At 62.4% G+C, this 11,749-nt stretch overlaps 2 protein-coding genes across 2 annotated transcripts in view; one reads left to right on the forward strand and one right to left on the reverse strand.

Annotated features, from left to right (window-relative positions):
• The window catches only part of CSNK1G2 (casein kinase 1 gamma 2), a 12,645-nt gene extending 11,281 nt beyond the window's left edge, over positions 1-1,364 (forward strand). Inside the window, exons 10-12 of the mRNA XM_029916617.1 lie at positions 82-165; positions 251-357; positions 467-1,364. Of these exons, the coding sequence (XP_029772477.1) occupies positions 82-165; positions 251-357; positions 467-521 (246 nt within the window). The 3' untranslated portion in view covers positions 522-1,364. The remainder of the gene's footprint in view (positions 1-81; positions 166-250; positions 358-466) is intronic.
• Positions 1,365-7,519: 6,155 nt separating this feature from the next.
• BTBD2 (BTB domain containing 2) overlaps positions 7,520-11,749 on the reverse strand; it is a 16,037-nt gene continuing 11,807 nt past the window's right edge. Inside the window, exons 5-10 of the mRNA XM_029916379.1 lie at positions 10,922-11,078; positions 10,643-10,840; positions 8,972-9,164; positions 8,777-8,864; positions 8,519-8,665; positions 7,520-8,370 (exon numbers count right to left, since the gene is read on the reverse strand). Of these exons, the coding sequence (XP_029772239.1) occupies positions 8,209-8,370; positions 8,519-8,665; positions 8,777-8,864; positions 8,972-9,164; positions 10,643-10,840; positions 10,922-11,078 (945 nt within the window). The 3' untranslated portion in view covers positions 7,520-8,208. The remainder of the gene's footprint in view (positions 8,371-8,518; positions 8,666-8,776; positions 8,865-8,971; positions 9,165-10,642; positions 10,841-10,921; positions 11,079-11,749) is intronic.

Raw genomic sequence — 11,749 nt, forward strand, 5'->3', positions numbered from 1 at the left:
GGGGGGGGGCCTGGTACGCGCGGGCCGGGGCCGAAGCGGGCGGCCCGGCCTCAGAGCTGCGTCCCTCCTGCCCCCCTGCAGCCGACACCCATCGGCACGGTCCACACCGACCTGCCCTCGCAGCCGCAGCCTCGGGACAAAGCCCAGCTACACAGCAAAAACCAGGTGAGGGGCGGGGCAAGGACCCCAATGATGCGGGCGCGAGGCAGGGCCGCCTGACTCTCCTGTCGTGCCCCCACCCCTGTCCCAGGCGCTCAACTCCACCAACGGGGAGCTGAACACGGACGACCCCACTGCCGGTCACTCCAACGCCCCCATCACGGCGCCCGCTGAGGTGGAGGTGGCTGATGACACCAAGTAAGGCCCCCCCATGCGCGCGCGCAGCCGCTGGGGGGGGGGGTACCTTGGGCTGGCTCCGCCCCCTTCCCCCGCACCCCCCTCCCACCGACCTATCCACCCTGTCCAGGTGCTGCTGTTTCTTCAAGAGGAGAAAGAGAAAATCGGTGCAGCGACACAAGTGACCCGGGGCAGAGGTGCCCTGAATCCGCCCGCCGCAGCCCCCGGGACCAGCTCGTCCACAGCCCGGACGCAGACTGCAGGGCCGGCCGCGGCCGCCCGCCCCCCTCCACGTGGGGTCACTTCTTTCACACGAGACTTTGGCCGAAGTTTCTACACCTGTGTCTAGTCCTCCCCTCCGAGAGCATTAACTATTTGAAACGAGAAAAAGAACCCCAGCGGCCGCCCCGCGCCCTCCGCCGTCGGAGTGAGTAGCCGGCTGCCGCCCTGTTGCTTTCATAAAGTCCAGCTTGTCTCCCTCGATCCAAAGGCCGTTTTCTCGAGGGGGCGCTGTGGGCGTTGCTGCCGGGGCGAACCCGCCCGGGGCCTCCCCGCACCGCAGGGGAAGGTGGGGTGTGGGTGGCCCCCCAACCAAAATGCTGCACCAAAGCCTGGGCCGGCGGGCACAGCCCCTCGGCGTTTCCTGCTGCGCCTGCTCCTGGAGCCGCATCCGGGGCCGGAGCCCGGGGGCGGCCACCTGCTTGGCGCTGGGGCCGCAGCCAGTGCCCGCACCGGCTGTGCGTAGGCTCCTGGCGTCAGGGGACAAGCGCCTTAAAGCCCCGGCCTAGCTCCGCGGGTCCGATCGGGGCCGGGCAGCCCCCACCCACCGTGGCGGTGCGGTCCTTGCAGGTCCCCGGGGTCCCTCAGTGCCGCTGGGTGCGGGGCAGCTGGGGAAGGCCTGGCGGTGGCGTGTGTGTCTAGGTCTGGCTTTACACGGTGTACAGAAATGGCGCTTTGGTTTCTCTGATGCTTCCTGGAAGCCATAGAATTTAGGGGCTTTTTTAAAAAAATAAAGGAAAATGAAAGCACTGCCGAGTGGCGTCCAGTGTCTCAGGAGCAGCCGCGTAGCACTGTCCTTCCCCCGGAGGGGACAGGCCAGGAGGTGGTGGCTGCCCCACTCAGGAGAAAGGGGCGGTCAGAAGTGGTGACCGAGAACTCGGCTTGGTCGCCCGGCTGGGTTCGGGTTTGTTCAGGGTCTGCGGGCCCAGCTGGTGACGATGTGAGTAAAGGACGGGTCACCGAGGGTCTGGCCCCACACGGATGCTTTTGAAACCCTAACGGAAGGGCTGCGTGTTCGAGGAGAAATGGGGGGCGGGCAGCTGCATCTGGGTGTCTCCGGTGCGCCCCCGGCACGGCCGCGTGGCCTCGAGTGCGGGCGGAGGGAGAGCGCTCTCCCATTACATCCGCCGACACCCAACCGCAGGGGGATGGGGCGGCCTTGGGGGCAGGACCAGGTGAGGTCGCGGGCAGACCCCCCGATGGGAGGAGCGCCCCTGTTCAGGGGTCTAGGAGTGATGCGGCCAGAAGCAATGGGAGTGAACTCAACAAAACCTGAACGCGGTCCTCACACCAGAGCGGGGAGTGTGACCCGGGCTCCGGCGTCCCCAGGCGGGCGGGGAGGACTGGCCAGGCTCGCTCACAGGAGCATTTGAGGAAATTTGTGGAAACCATCTCAGAACAGAAATGGGCAAAACCTGGCAGTGGAAACAGGAAGAAAGGACTCTGGAAACCGGGAGTGAACTTGAGGGGTCTTCGCGAGGGTGGGGGCAGGAGAGTGAGGGCCGGAGGGAGGTGACCCTCCATGGCGGTGCATCGGCAGGCGAGGCCGAGGCGGTGGGAGCCCGGCCCGAGGAGCGCCGCGCCGGCAGAGCCTGGGGAGAGGCCAGTCGGAGCTAGGGGTTTAAAGCCACTGCTGGAGAGAACTTTCCAGAGAGAGGGAAAACCCTGGAACTCCACACTAAATGGGCCCTAAGGAAGCGCACCGAACAGCCGCCTCCAAGGCATTGCCTAGTAAAACAGCTGTTGTAAAGGTGGCAGTGGTCCTTGGGGCCTGCGTGCGTGCGGGGAGACCGGGACACCCGGGGCGAGACCTCCGGGCAGCAAGCGGCCCGTGCAGCTGGCCTGGGGTGGGGGGTGGGGGGTGCGGCCGCGGGGGACCTGTGCGCGTGCGCACAGGTGACACACCTGTAAGCCCCAGACCCACAGCGGAGACGTGAGCCCTGTGGTGCCTCGGGACGCGGAAGTAGACGTGCAGGTACACGGCGGCTCCTGTTTCCACGACCCCACGTTTTGTGCTATTCTGGCCGTTTAGTTTATTTCTGACAAATGTCATAAGCCCACCATTCGCCGCTGTTACATCTGTGTCACGTAAGCGTTGAAGGCAGTGTGTGTGTGCTCTATGCACGCGATGGTGCAGGCACGTGCGCGCGCACACTCCGCCCGGCTCTCCAACCTCGCCCGCCGGGGTGCCGTCTGCTGGCCTCCCTTTCCAGCCTGAAGAACAGTCTCTTAGTATTTTTTGTAGTGTGGGCGTTTCGGGCAAAGGGGTCTCGTGGCTTCTGGTTCCCTGAAAATACCTTTATTTTGCCTGGATTAGTGGTGGGTGTTCTGCTGGGAGTGGGATTTCAGGTGGGCAGGTGGATTCGTTGTTGTGTGTGTGGTTTTCCTTTTGGCTTTCCAGCACATTAAAAGAAAATTTTTTTTTTAAGTTTGAGAGTGAGTGTGAGCAGGGGAGGGGCAGAGAGAGCGAGGGTCCCAGGCAGGCTCCGTGCTGCCCGCGCCGAGCCCGGCGGGGGACTCCTACCCACGAAATGGAAGATCGTGGCCTGAGCGGAAATCAAGAGTGGGGTGCCGACGGACCGAGCCGCCCGGCGCCCCTGGCCGCCTCCCGAGATGTGAAGACGTCGTCCGTTGTTGCCGGTGTGGGGTGAGTGGCCATCGTGTGTGCTCTTTGCGTGTAAGCCTGCGCGTGGGGTTTTCCTCGGATTCTTCGCGCAGGGCGCGGGCGGCGTCCTGAGCGCCGTTCTCAGCGCGCATGCGCCGCCGCGGCTCCTCTCCGCCCCGGGACCGGGGCCCTCTCACCCCGAGGGTCTCTGACACTCTGGGGATTTTGTTTCATTTTGTGGTTTTCCTTTTCTTTTTTTAAAAACATTGTTCATGTTTGTTTATGTTTGAGAGAGTGCGTGCAGGCCGGGGAGGGGCAGAGACAGAGAGGGAGACACCGAATGCAAAGCAGCGCCAGGCTCCCAGCGGGCGGCACGGAGCCGGATGGGCCCCGCGATCATGACCTGAGCCGAAGTCGGACGCCCGCGTTTTGCGGATTCTGTCTCCTTTGTGCTGCAGTGTGGCCGTTCAGATGCGCCTGGATGTCCGAGTCTTTGCCGTTTTGCCCCGAGGGCCTTCCGGCTCATGTTCCTACTTCTGGAGCCTCTGCCTGTGTCTGTAGCTTGTTTCTCCCCCGAAATCCTGTGACCTGAGGACCGTTGCGCCCCAGCGTTCCGTGTGACAGGAGCTCACCCCTGTGTACTGGCCGGGCGGCCGCCCCTCAGGCCGGGTCTCCTCCAGGTCACATGTCTTCAGCTGTGTTCGTGTCTTGAGCGGCCTTGTTTGGGGGAGGGGTCACTTCATGGTTGGGGGGGTCCAAGCAGGCTCCGCCCCGTGGGACCTGAGCGCAGAGGGGGTCAGCGCCGAACCGACTGAGCTGCCGCGTCTGTTGTCGCCCCAAGTTGTGGTGGGGCTCTGACTTCCAAGCGTGGGGAGACCCCGGATTTCACTCTGCCTCCCTCCCCCCCCATCAGCAGCCCGGCACTAAGCAAAACGCCGTGGGAGAGGACCTGCCGTTGGTGGCGCCCCTCCGGGTCCGGGTCAGAGACCGCCCCGCGCCCCAGCCTGCGGGGAACCATGGCGGCCGCGTCCCTGTGATAGGCTTACAATTGAATATTTCTTTCACATTTTTTTAAGTTCAGGGTGTTCGCTGTGGTCTGAGGCTTTGTCCACTACGGGATAATTAACACAAGGCTGACATCCGGGTGACCAGCACATCTGCCACCACGGAGCTGCCCGCGTGTGCTCGCGGCGGGAACACAGGGTCGCCCTGGTAGCCCTCAGGTACACGGGACAGCGCTGCGGTCGCCAGGCTGTGCGTGGCACCCCAGAACGTGTACCCCTTACAACTGAAACCCGCACCCCACGACCGGTACCCGCCCATCTCCTGCCCGCCGGCCGCTGCCTCGCTCTCTGGTCCGTGACGTCAGGTTTAGTCTCGCTTCCGCGTGGGGGAGGCCGGAGGGCGTCGGTCTGGGTGCGCAGCGCGGCGCGCTGTTGCCACGGCGGGCTTTCCTTTAAAAAAAAAGTTGACTGGGGCCCCTGGGTGGCTCAGCGGGTTAGGCGACCAACTTCAGCTCAGGTCCTATCTCGCGGTTTGTCAGTTAGAGCCCCGCTTCGGACTCTGTGCTGTCAGCTCAGAGCCTCGAGCTGCTTCGGATTGTGTCTTCACTCCCCTCTCTCTGCCCCTCCACAGCTCATGCTGTCTCTTTCTCTCAGTGATAAATAAATGTTTAAAATGCTTTTTTTTATAAAGGGCTGAATGAGGGGCGCCTGGGTGGCCCAGTTGGTTAAGCATCTGACTTTGGCTCAGGTCATGATCTCACGGTTCATGGGTTCCAGCCCCGCGTCCGGCTCTGTGCTGACAGCCCGGAACCTGCTTCAGATTCTGTGTCTCCCTCTCTCTCTCTCTGTCCCTTCCCACTCATGCTCTGTCTCTCTCTGTCTCAATAATAAATAAAAACAAAAAAACTATTAAAAATTTAAAAAAGGCTGAATGATACACACTACACATTTTCTTCATTCATTTATTCGTCCCTGACACCCAGTCTCCGTGTCCAGTTAGAGGGCTTCACTGAACGCGGGCGTGCAGCTGTCTGTTGGAGCGCTCACGCCGTTTCCTTTGCATGTACACCCAGAGGTGGAGTTGCTCCAGGACAGATTTCTTTTTATTTTTAAAGTTTATTTATTTTGAGAAATACAGAGACAGCGTGAGTAGGGGAGGGGCAGAGAAGGAGAGAGAGTAGATCCCAAGCAGGCTCCATGCTGTCAGCACAGAGTCTGAGGAGGGGCTAGAACTCATGAAGCCATGAGATCATGACCCAAGCGGAAACTGAGAGTTGGACGCTCAACCGAGCTGCGCAGGCGCCCCTGCGTGACGTATTTCTATTTGAAGTGCTTGGGGGCGCCTCTAAGACTTTTCAGTGGTTGTATCTATGTATGATTTCTGTAGTGCAGCTTTTTTTGTTTTGTTTTGTTTTGTTTTTTGAGAGAGAGAGTGTAAGCAGGGGAGCAGCAGAGAGAGAATCCCAAGCAGGCTTCTTACGGTCCGCGCAAAGCCCGGCTCGGGGCTCAATCTCACGAACTGAGATCATGACCTGAGCTGAAATCAAGAGTCAGACCGTCACCTGACTGAGCCCCCCAGGCGCCCCGGTCTTGTCTTCATTGAACCAGGCGCAGTTGCGGTCTGCTGCGATGGTCTGTGTTCTAACCAGAAACCATGACGTCTGTAGAGTCTGTAGTGCTGTCCCCTTTTCAGGCTTATTGCTCTTGGGTTTTGCTCTTTAAAAAAGTTTTGCTGTGATTTCATCAAGGAGCCAGCTAATGGTTTGTTTTGTATTTCATTTGTCTTCATTTTTGGTTTATTTTATTTCCCATTTTTGGGGGTCAGATTTTGCCCTTAATTTTCTGTTGCTTAAGATGAAAAAGCTTTAGACCTTTGGTTGTACATCTTTCTTCTTTTCTAATGTGTACATACATTTCCCCCAAGTCTGCTTTAGCAAGACCCTGAAATTTTGGTATATTATAATCAGAGTATCATTCAGCTCAATATTTACATGGTTTTTTAGCCCATGTTTATGTAAAAGTGTGTATGTTTGATTCCACTGCCATCAGAGTTGGGTGTAGTGTTCTACAGATACTGATTAGGCAAGGTCTGTTCAAATATTAAAGTTCCTTCTTGATTTTTGTTCTGTCATTTAGAGAGAGGCGTGACAGTGTTAATTTCCAACTAGAATTATAGATTTCCCATTTTTGTTCTGCCAACTTTTTTTGTTTTATTTATTTTTGAGAGACAGAGAGAGAGAGACAGGATGAGGAGGGTGCGGACAGAGAGAAAGGAAGACACAGAATCCAAAGCAGGCTCCAGGCTCCGAGCTGTCAGCACAGAGCCCCATGCGGGGCTTGAACCCACAAACCGTAAGATCATGACCTGAGCCCCAGTCGATGCTTAACCGACTGAGCCGCCCTGGTGCCCCTCGTGCCTAAGGGCGCTTTGGTGCATAGACTCCGGGCAGTCCTTTCTTCCTGTGGGACTGACCCGTTCATCCTGGTGGAATGGCCTGTGACTGTTGGGGGCGCTCACTGCCTTCAGGTCTGGGTGGTGCTGATGTGCGTGTGGCTAGTGCTGGCACAGGGCCATTGCCCAGCTTTCAGCCTCAGTTTGTCTCTAGTTAGAGGGAGACTCCTGCAATCCGGAAGCAGTCAGATTTTCTTTGCATCCAGTCTGACAGCCTTAACCTTTCAATCTGAGTGTTTAGATCTGCGAACGGTTAATGTAACTGATGTGGTCGAGTTTTGGTCTCTTCCATCTTGCTGTGCGTTTTCTTTGGACTCTGTCTTTACTTTGATTTTTGAAGGGCATAGATTTCTAGTTTGGTCATTCTTTCTCTTAGCTGTTTTTTAGATTCTTTTTCCTTTGGTTTTTAGCAGTTTGCATATATGCGAGAAAATTTTTTAATCTCACGTTGGGTCACTGGGATTTTTCAACATGTGAATTGATACCTTTACTTATTTTGGGAAATTCTTGGCTGCCATGCTATTCCCGCTCTGCTTTTTCTCAGGAACCCCCAACGTCGGGCAGAGCCAGGCCGGGTCCACCCCAGCACAGCCCCGCCCCAGGGCAGAGCCCACAACGTGCAGGGCGGTGCGCCGCAGGGCCGTGATGGGCAGCACACAAGTTTTGTGCGAGGACAGAGGCCATGGGGAGGGCCGTCAGTGTCAGCAGCGACTCCAGGATGCAGACAGAGGTCCCCGCCCCCCGGCCTTACCCGGGAAGAGACAGCTGCAGAGAGAAGAGCCAGACGGCTCAGCTGCCAGCCGCCCGTCCTGCCGCCCCGACAGGAAGCAGCACACCGTCAGGGCGGTTTTCTTTCTTTCCTTTATTTAAAAAAATCATTTGGGGTCTGGTGTGAGGAGGGCACACCTTTCACGGCTCCGGGGAGGACAGTTTCCGGAAGGGATCACTAGCGCAGGAACACGGGGGTGAGGTACTGGGGACTCGGGGAGGGGCTCCGCCCTCCAGCACCTCTGGACCAGAGCTCGCGCAGAGGTGGGGGGCGGGGCCTCGGTATGTACAACGGGCGGGGCCAGCAGGGGACACGGCCACCGTGGCTGGCCCCACGGCATCACCCATCCAGGCAGATCGGGTCAGGGTCCGTGCCCACATCTGCAGGGGCCGGGAGGGGCCCTTCCCGGGGGTGCTGGGGGCCGGGGCGGCCTAAGCATCCCCACCGACTAGACCGGAACGCAAGAGCCCTGCGCTGGCGGCGCCCCCACGCACCGCCTGCTACCAGAGAAATGGGGACCCAAGATGCATTGCTATGTGCGATTAAAACAAACGTGAGACGGAATCCTATCTGAATCCTGTGGTCAGGCAGTTGGTTAGGCGACCCTGAGCTGCAGGGACGGCGTGCGGGAGCCCCACGCCCAGGGCGGGTCTGGGCCAGCCCTGCCCCGCCAGGTCCCGAGGGCCCGTCCCCAGCCCCTGCCCGGCTCCCCGAGTAGGGAGGGAAGCCCCTCTCCTGACGCCCGGCGCGGGGCGGGGGCGGCCTAGGTGTAGAAGATGACCTCGGGGATCTGGCCGTCCTCCACCGACGTGCCGTTGTTGTTCCCCGCCGCGTAGCAGAAGGTGAAGCACGTCTTGGCCCCCGTCGTGGGCGACTCGTGGGTCACCTTGCGCAGGCCCTTGGTGCCGTAGTGGGAGTCTGGGCCCTGGGTGGGGATGGTCCCGGCAGTCAGGCACCTGGGGCCCCAGAAGGGTGGGGAGGGATGGGGGGGGGCCAGCGTGGGGGATGGGGAGCAGCAGAGCCCCTCCCCCCCAGCTCCAGGCCACTAGAGGCAGGGCCGGGGCAGGGCTCACCTTGAGCGTGGCGCAGGCCGTGTAGTTGACGTTGGGCAGCATCTCCACCGGCTCCTTGAACATGACGCGGAAAGTGCTGGCGGAGCCGTCACAGCTGAAGCCCGTGTCGTTCTGGCCCAGGACGGTGTTGCTGTCCGTGTGGATGATCTGCGGGGGCGGGAGCCGGCGCTGCTCACCAGGCCCCGCAGAGGCCCACCGGGTGGCTGTGCAGTGAGTCCAGCCTGTGACCCGCGCAAGGGGACGGGGGCGGGCGGGCACCTGGATGTTCACTTGGTAATCGGTGGGACCGTGGATGGAGCCGTACAGCCCAAAGCCAACCACGAAGATGCGCTTGTTGACCGAGAACCTGAGCCATGGACACAGGGGACGCTCAGCCACGGGCGGGCCACCGCGCGGCGCGACTGCGAGAGCAGGCGCGGGCGCCCCGCCCACCTGACCGGGCGCCCCGCCCACCTGATGCGGTCGCTCGTGCCGCTGTAGCCCCAGCGGCTCTCCACCTGCTGGAAGCGGTTGATGCTGCACTCCTTCCCGCGGAGGCAGCAGCGGGGCCGGTCGATGAACTCCACACGCGGCTTGGGGTTGACGGTGAAGTGCAGGAAGAGGCTGACCACCTCGCGGTCCACGAGGATGCCCGACTGCGCAGGCCCTGTGGGCACAGGGGCGGGGGGGCGGGCTGCGGTGCGGGCACGGGAGTGGGGGGCGGCAAGGAGCCTCCGAGGGCACCGGAGCCAAGACGCTGGTGGGATGGCCCTTCCCTGCATGCCCACAGAGTGTGTCGCCACCCTGGCCCTGCACGTGTGGGGCTGCCTGCTGTGGGGGGGGGGGCTCCCCAGACAGACCCCAAGCCAGAGGGAGGTCCAGGAGGTAGAACCAGACCAGGAAGCCCCAGGCAGAGGGGGGCAGGCGGGGCAGGGGCCTGCCCTCACCGCCCACCCGGCACCCTCCGCAGGCTCGCAGAATCGCCGGGCTGGGGCTCCCGGATGGCGCCCACCCGCCCCCCACCGCGTCTACACGAGTAAGGATACAAGGGGAAGACAGAACGTTAAACAGGGATTTTTAATCTCTGCACAGAAAACGCAGAAAGCTCTACAGGAGGCCGCGCCAGAGGCACACTTAGCTGGGGGGGGGTGTCTTTTTCAGACTTTTCTCTAAGTCTGGTATTTTCAGAGCGGCCTGAGAAGCAGGGCACTGGTCTAGAACATGCTGAGTGGCCAGGAGCACTCCTTACAGAGAGCCGGAGCGGGAAGACCCGGCTCAACCCGAGAGGACACAGTGTCCCTGCCCAGGATTCACGCACAGCAGGGAGCAGGGCTGGGCTCCCCCTGCCTGGGGGACCCGCATGGTGGGGGGTGGGCACATAAGGGGCGGTGGCACCCGGCCCCTCCAAGGCTGAGGGGGTAGCCTGGTGGGAAGGGAGGGGCCTCAGGATGGGACAGTGCAGCCACGTCTAGGGTCACCTGGGACCCTCACGACGGGTGCTCCTGGCCCCAGCGACAGCCCCCCGTGCGTCCTGGAGTGGCCGGGCCACCACAGTCAACCACCGTACCGCCAGGGCGTGGCACACGGGAGGCACTAAGCGACGAAGAGCGACCCCAGAACACAGCCTCACCGCGGCACTGACGGGACACTATGGACGGACAGACACGCCGCAGGGGACCCTGTCACAGACGAATTTCAGATCAAAGAGGGCCTGTGGGGTCAGTGCGTCCCGGGGAGCAGAGACTCCTGCTAGACAATCACCAAGCAGCCCTAGCAGGGAGGGGGGAGCCTCACCCAGGGCGCCCGCCCGCAGGGCACGGCTGGCTCCAGGTCAGGCACCGCTGCGGAGCCGCGTCGGGTCCCGGGCGGGCCGCCCGCACGTCAGCCCCAGGCCCGGGACTGAGCGCCCCCTCCCATCCCCCAGGGCTCGCCAAGGACGCTGATGCCAGAGCCCCCCCCCCGCCAGCCCCCTCGGCCTAGACGCAGTCGGATGCTCAAGGGGAGCCGCGGAGGGAAGGGAACCCAGGCGCCGGTCGGGCGGCGTCAGCCGGCCTTCGGTCCTTGCACGGGCTCTCGCGGCGGGTCACACCTGGGGGCCCCGGTGGTCGGGCTCCCGCCGAGTGGCCCCCGCCCCCTGGCCATTACCTGCGGCGAACTCCTCGATGGTCATGAGCGGGAAGCGGATGAGCGCGAGCGCCTGGCCCAGCACCGCGCGCTTGTTGTCGGGCGTCGCCTGCAGCTGCTGCCGCTGGCACTCGGCCTCGGCCCAGCGGACCACGGCGTTGAAGAGGCGCACCTCCCGGATGCCCAGGGTGTCCCGCTCCAGCACGGCCACCAGCGTGTCTGCGGGGCAGGGCCGCCTCAGCGCCGAGGCCCCGCGACGCCGGGCCGCCCCCGCCCCCTGTCCGTGCCCACGGCCCTCACCCAGGTCGATGTCCGTGAAGCCCTCGGCAGTGATGGCGTCGGCCGTGTTCTTGTCGATGTTCTCCAGGCACAGGCTGGCCAGCTGCGGCTCGTCGAAAAGTCGTGCCTGCAGGGGGAGTCCTGTGAGGTCTCCCAGTGTCTCGGGACACACCCCTGCGGGTCAAGGCCGTGCACCTGCCGCCACGGGAGATGGCGCCCACGGGAACCTGTTTGCAGCGTGTGGGAACCAGGAGCCCAGAAGATTCAGGCCCCTTCTGCCCAGCACAGCCCTGCAGCCTGGGGCCCGCCTGTCCCGGCACCTCAGGTAGGGGGCGTCCCCCAGCCCCCGCGGGGCCGCCGCCCGTCTGGGCCTGGCCAGCCCCATCCCAGCGCCCAGGCCTGCGGACGGAAAGGGACCTTCTCGAGATTTCACCGGGATAAAGCCTTCCTCCCCACGCCTGGCGCCTCCGCCACGAGGACAAACACAGGTGGAAATGTTCAGTCAGACGAGTGGCAGGCGCCCGGCCGTGGAGACTCACGAGGGCACCGCGTCCGGAAGAGGTGGGGGGCGGGGAGCAAAATTTAAGGGACCTCAAAAATTCAGGGATCTACCCCGTACCGGGTCGTCACTCTAGCCGCCGCCCCCAACCTGCAGGCACCTGCGTGCTCACCAGCCCTCCCCCTTCCCCAGACCTTCCTCCTGGTCCCAAGTCCGTGGGCACCTCCGTCACTGGCCCCCCCCCCTGAACCCTCGCCCCGCCCACCGCGCCCTCCCCCCCCCTCAGTCTTTGCCGCGCCCTCCCCTGCCTGCCCCGCAGCACACCTGCGCCCATGGCCTGGCCCCGCCCC

The sequence above is a fragment of the Suricata suricatta genome, chromosome 12 (assembly GCF_006229205.1).
Source record: "Suricata suricatta isolate VVHF042 chromosome 12, meerkat_22Aug2017_6uvM2_HiC, whole genome shotgun sequence".
In the NCBI taxonomy this organism is placed as follows: Eukaryota; Metazoa; Chordata; class Mammalia; order Carnivora; family Herpestidae; genus Suricata; species Suricata suricatta.